The sequence below is a fragment of the Nicotiana tomentosiformis genome, unplaced genomic scaffold (genome assembly GCF_000390325.3).
Source record: "Nicotiana tomentosiformis unplaced genomic scaffold, ASM39032v3 Un00515, whole genome shotgun sequence".
Taxonomy (NCBI): domain Eukaryota; kingdom Viridiplantae; phylum Streptophyta; class Magnoliopsida; order Solanales; family Solanaceae; genus Nicotiana; species Nicotiana tomentosiformis.
The window spans coordinates 1-5,053 of record NW_027175074.1 but is presented as its reverse complement, the minus strand read 5'-3'; the positions used below and the strand labels follow the sequence as shown (position 1 = coordinate 5,053).

Below are 5,053 nucleotides of genomic sequence, written 5' to 3'. Positions count from 1 at the left end.
TTCTAAGAGGAGTAGGATCTTTGGTTGATCTGCCCTTTCCCCTTCTTTCTTCGTAGATTATTAGCCCCAAGACACCTATACCAAAAGCCGAGTGTGCAATTTGCATGAAATCTATTTTTCAACTTCAAACTAGTAAGTGAGGTTCCATAAATCCGTAGCCAAAAAAATAAATTTTTTTTTTTTTTACTGGAAAGTATTTTCTTATATTAAATTTTGTATTGGACAAGAAAGGAATTTCCCTTGTGTATGCACGCCTCAAAAATGTATAGTACTTGATTCCATTAAATGCATTAGGGGCAATCGAAAAAGCCAGCATTTCTTGGAATACTGACTATAATGCTACCAATAATTGTACTAATCCAACCGCATATGTCTTTCTCCTACCAAAAGGAGAGAAAAAAAAATAAGGATTTCTCCTTTGCTTTGACAATGAAATTCTGCCCCCAGTCCGCTTCATAAAATTCAAAAAAGAGAGAGATTTATTGATATATTTATTGGATCCGTCAGGACTGACGGGGCTAGAACCCGCAACTTGCGCCTTGACATGGGGGTGCTCTGAACAATTGAACTACAATCCTAGGGAAATATGGGATCTAATAGAAAATTTGATTCTTTTTAATCGCGGGATCGGGTATTTCTAAAGTACAAAGGGGGTTATATCATCTCATGGAGCATTGGCGAATTATTTGGTCAAGCTAGATTTGAACCAGCGTAGACATATTGCCAACAAATTTACAGTTCGTCCCCATTAACTGCTCGGGCATCGACCCAGAAAAAATCAATTTTAGACTTATTGGTAATCCATGATCAACTTCCTTTCGTAGTACACTACCCCCAGGGGAATTCGAATCCCCGCTGCCTCCTTGAAAGAGAGATGTACTAAACCACTAGACGATGGGGGCCTACTTGACCAACCGCCATCATACTATGATCATAGTATGATCAGTTTTTTGAAATTGTCAATATAATCGAATGATTCTATTCGAGGGATCTTTCCCCATTTTACAATTGCATGGAATTTCTTTTTTATTCGTCATTGATGAATTATTCATTAGAATCGCCATTAGAAATCTAGTAGTAGTATTTTTTGTATTTTGGAATTATTTTAATTGAATTTATTTCGATTATTTTAGTTTAGATTATTTAGTATTTCGAATTTTATTTAGAATTTTCTTTTTTTATTTATAAATAAAAAAAGTAATAAATACAAAAAAATAGAAATAATAAGAAAGAGTAGGATTTTTGCAGGGAATGATTTGTCCGTCAGAAAAGGAAAAAGGTGTGAAATTCGATTTCTTTCACTTTCATTTGATTCATTGTTAAGACGAGATATCCTTATCTCCCTTCCACCAAGACAGAAAATTAACAAACGAGAAATCTAGCAAGCGAGATCAAGAAGAAAATTCTTTTTTCTCCAAGAATTTAGTTCAGGAGACAAGTAGAATCTCTTAATTCCATGATTCGATGAAATATCTTGAATTTTATGTTGAATTGTTAGGTGTATGCACATGTATCAATCAAGTGAATTTTGTTCTGGTGGGATCAATTCAATAAAAGAAAAAAAGCAATTCGAGTCGCTCTTGAAATAATTCATTGCATTTTATCCTAGACTTCCTAGGTAAATCCATTTTATTATTCAACAATGAGCCACTAGACACTATGTATCTACTGCATGTACTTATGCATATATACTTATGTTTATAATATATGTACATACAAATATTTTATCAACATAGTGAATAATTTCGGAATTAAATCATAAAGGCTCTTTTAACTCAGTGGTAGAGTAACGCCATGGTAAGGCGTAAGTCATCGGTTCAAATCCGATAAAGGTGCTTTGTAAAACTCCAATCTAGTATTCATATTTGATTCATATTTGAGGGGAGAATTGTATTTTTATTTGTAATAGAAAAAGTAGCTAACTGGATAATACATTATCATTATACTTAATTATTATACTTAGTATATTTAGTTATAAAGTTGAATATTTGTTTAGTCAAACACTGGAGGGTCTAGATTAATAAAATCACGAACTCCTGCACTAACCGGTTTATCAGCAGCACCGGTATTCTGCCTCTGAGCCTGAGCAGCTACTAAGCTACTCAACAACTGCACTGCACTGCGCATATCGTGGTCTGTAGTGCCAGACGGAGGAACTGGATGTACTGGGTGCCTCCTAATATCCTCTGGAGGAGACAGAGAGGTATGAGACGGCATCTCACTCTGAGGCTCACTTTGGCCTGCTATGGCTGGAGGCACCTGAATGTTACCCTCTCCTACAGCTGTATCAAGCCGTTTACTAATCGCTTGCTTCCTAGTCGAAGGCATCGCTAAAAGAAAACAAGGTGAATATTAGATATGAACACTTACGACTCAACTCTACGCACGATCTAGATTCAGGAAGAAGGTAACAACCCTAGATGTCACGTAGCCTCCTGATTATAAATGTGGCGCGCTACACATCCATAATCAAAACTCTACTAGACACGGCTCATAGACAACCCCTAGGACAGACTTGCTCTGATACCAAGTTTGTCACGACCCAACTGGAGGGTCATGACTAGCACCCGGGCCATACTTGCCGAGCACCAACGTACATTTTATCTAACCTTCCTTATTATCTTTAAGGGCCGACAAGACCAATATAAATGAAAGACATGGATCATGAACATCCAACAATGAAAGATAATGTCATGAACATACGTAACATGGGACGACAAGACTGTCAAGAAACTATATATAAGGTACGAGCTACCATGGTGCCATGAAAGACTATACAACAAAAATCAGCCGACAAGGCATTCCAAACCATACATGAGTCGACACCTGTCTATGAGCCTCTAAAAGAACATAAGTGCTACAACATTGCCGGAACAGGGCCCCGACATACCCATAAGGTCTATAACAAAAATGCATACCAAGACCACGGCAAGTCCGGAGAAGGGATCTCGCCAATAACTGCTGAACTGGACAGCCTACTGTGGTGGGGGAGCTACGTCTACCTGTCTATCAGGACCTGCAGCACGACATGCAGCGTCCACAAATAAAAAGGACGTCAGTACGAATAAAGTACTGAGTATGTAAGGCAGAATAGCATAAGTAAGAACAATAATGTAAACAGTGATAGGGAATATACAACCTGTGACATCTGGGTACCTCTGAGGGCTACTGACATGAAATACATGATACATACATATATATATACATAAACGTTTAAAACATATGCCTTTGTGGGCATCATCATCATCATATCGTACCCGGCCATAATAGGCTCGGTAAAACGTACCCGGCCATCATAGGGCTCGGTAGAATCGTACCCGGCCACGTGGAGCTCGGTAAAACCCAACTGATCAGTGGTTGCACAATAGGTGCCGTACCCGGCCGACTATAGCGCGGCTCGGTAGAGTAAAATAGATACATATATATGATGCATGCTGGACTCATTGGGATCACATTTTGAACCTTTTGGAGTGACATAAGGTTGGTATCCTTCGTACACGTTATTAGGATTAACTCATCATCAAGAAACTTATAAGAATCAGGAACTACCAACAACATTGATAATATAAGAATAAGAGAAGTAACATCAATACCAATCGTTTCATAAGAAGGGCAGCAATGTAAGTACTGCTAGCTTCTAAGAGTAGAGTATCTTTGGGAGCTCGTTCATTACATTATGTACAATTGGAGTCGTGCAAAAGAATGAAGGGGATAGCCTCACATACCTTGTATATACTGCCCAACCTCAAGCTATGCAAATATCACGACTCCTTAGTCTACAATAAGATAAATGACACTATCATTATCGTTTAAGCGTCGTAACTATTATGTATCGACCACAACCTATTTTACGATGAAACGGACAGCACCTCCCCTATTTATATGACTTCCCACAAGTCAATACAATCACCAAACAGCCCAAACAACATCATTAATAATCATATTGAGCCTCCAAAACAGTCCACCAACCAACAACATTACTACCAAGCTTTTCGATATATATTTCACAAGTTCTAGCTTCAACGACTTAGCTGCAACTTGGATAATCTTAAATATATATAGAGTAAGAGGTTACTTACCTTTAAACAGAAAGAACAACTCCAATTTGACCTTAATTTTCTACGAAATATCCCTTCAATTCTGCCACAAGAACAAGGAAGCGAAACTAGCAATTAATTCGGGTTTTTCGGCACTAGAATTACTTTAGAAGACTTGAAATCACCTAGGGTTGATATTAAAAACTTGAAGGTGTATTTACAGAACATAAAGCACTTAAAACAACCTCCCACACGAGCTGGAACAACACAAAAATCAGCAACAACAAGAAAAACAAGAAACATACTAGCACCACGGGATTTCCGACATTTGATTTGTGTTGTTGTTTGCCCTTTGTTTGGGTCTTGGATCATGAGAGAACCTTGAGAGAATGTTTTTAGGGTTATAAGGTCTGAATATACTGAAAAATAATGACTTAAAACAGGGTTGAGTTATCTTATATATGTCCAAATGTCTTAAACCGCCTTTGTGGGCCCCATAGAGAGCAGCTTGGCGCACTCTCGCGAAAATGTGAATATCTCTCTATTCCGAGATCGTATCAACGAACGGTTTAATGCGTTGGAAACTAGACTCATAGATCTTCAATTTGATAGGTAGATCACCCCATAATTCCAAGCACATTGGGAGTAAAATGCAGTAACATTTGACCTAAAGTTTAAGTAAAATTATAAACCTAAGTTGCGGCAACTTTTATCGACTTTTATTTCATAACTCGCTTGACTTCAAGACTTATGATGCGGATATTATATGATTCAAATACATTAAAACAAGACCTCTTGGGACAGTTAATCACCTCTAGTGTTATCCGAAAATACGGGTTACAACATCCTTGATTAGCTTAACTTCAAATACTTGTTAACCACTCTTATACACCCTTGTATCGTTTAAGACCAATAGGATTAACTTATTATCATCTCAAAGATAATCTCTTCTTGGATTTACGTCGACTACCTTACAGCGTGATCTATGATATGCGAATTTGGGTTGTAACAATATA

The 5,053-nt window shown here is 37.6% G+C and overlaps 1 protein-coding gene across 1 annotated transcript; it reads right to left on the bottom strand.

Annotated features, from left to right (window-relative positions):
• Positions 1-828: 828 nt before the first annotated feature.
• On the bottom strand, positions 829-1,158 carry LOC138904124 (uncharacterized). The gene is given in 1 exon segment (XM_070192584.1): positions 829-1,158. A coding segment is annotated over 1 exon segment (96 nt). The 5' UTR covers positions 925-1,158.
• Between the last annotated feature and the right edge of the window lie 3,895 nt (positions 1,159-5,053).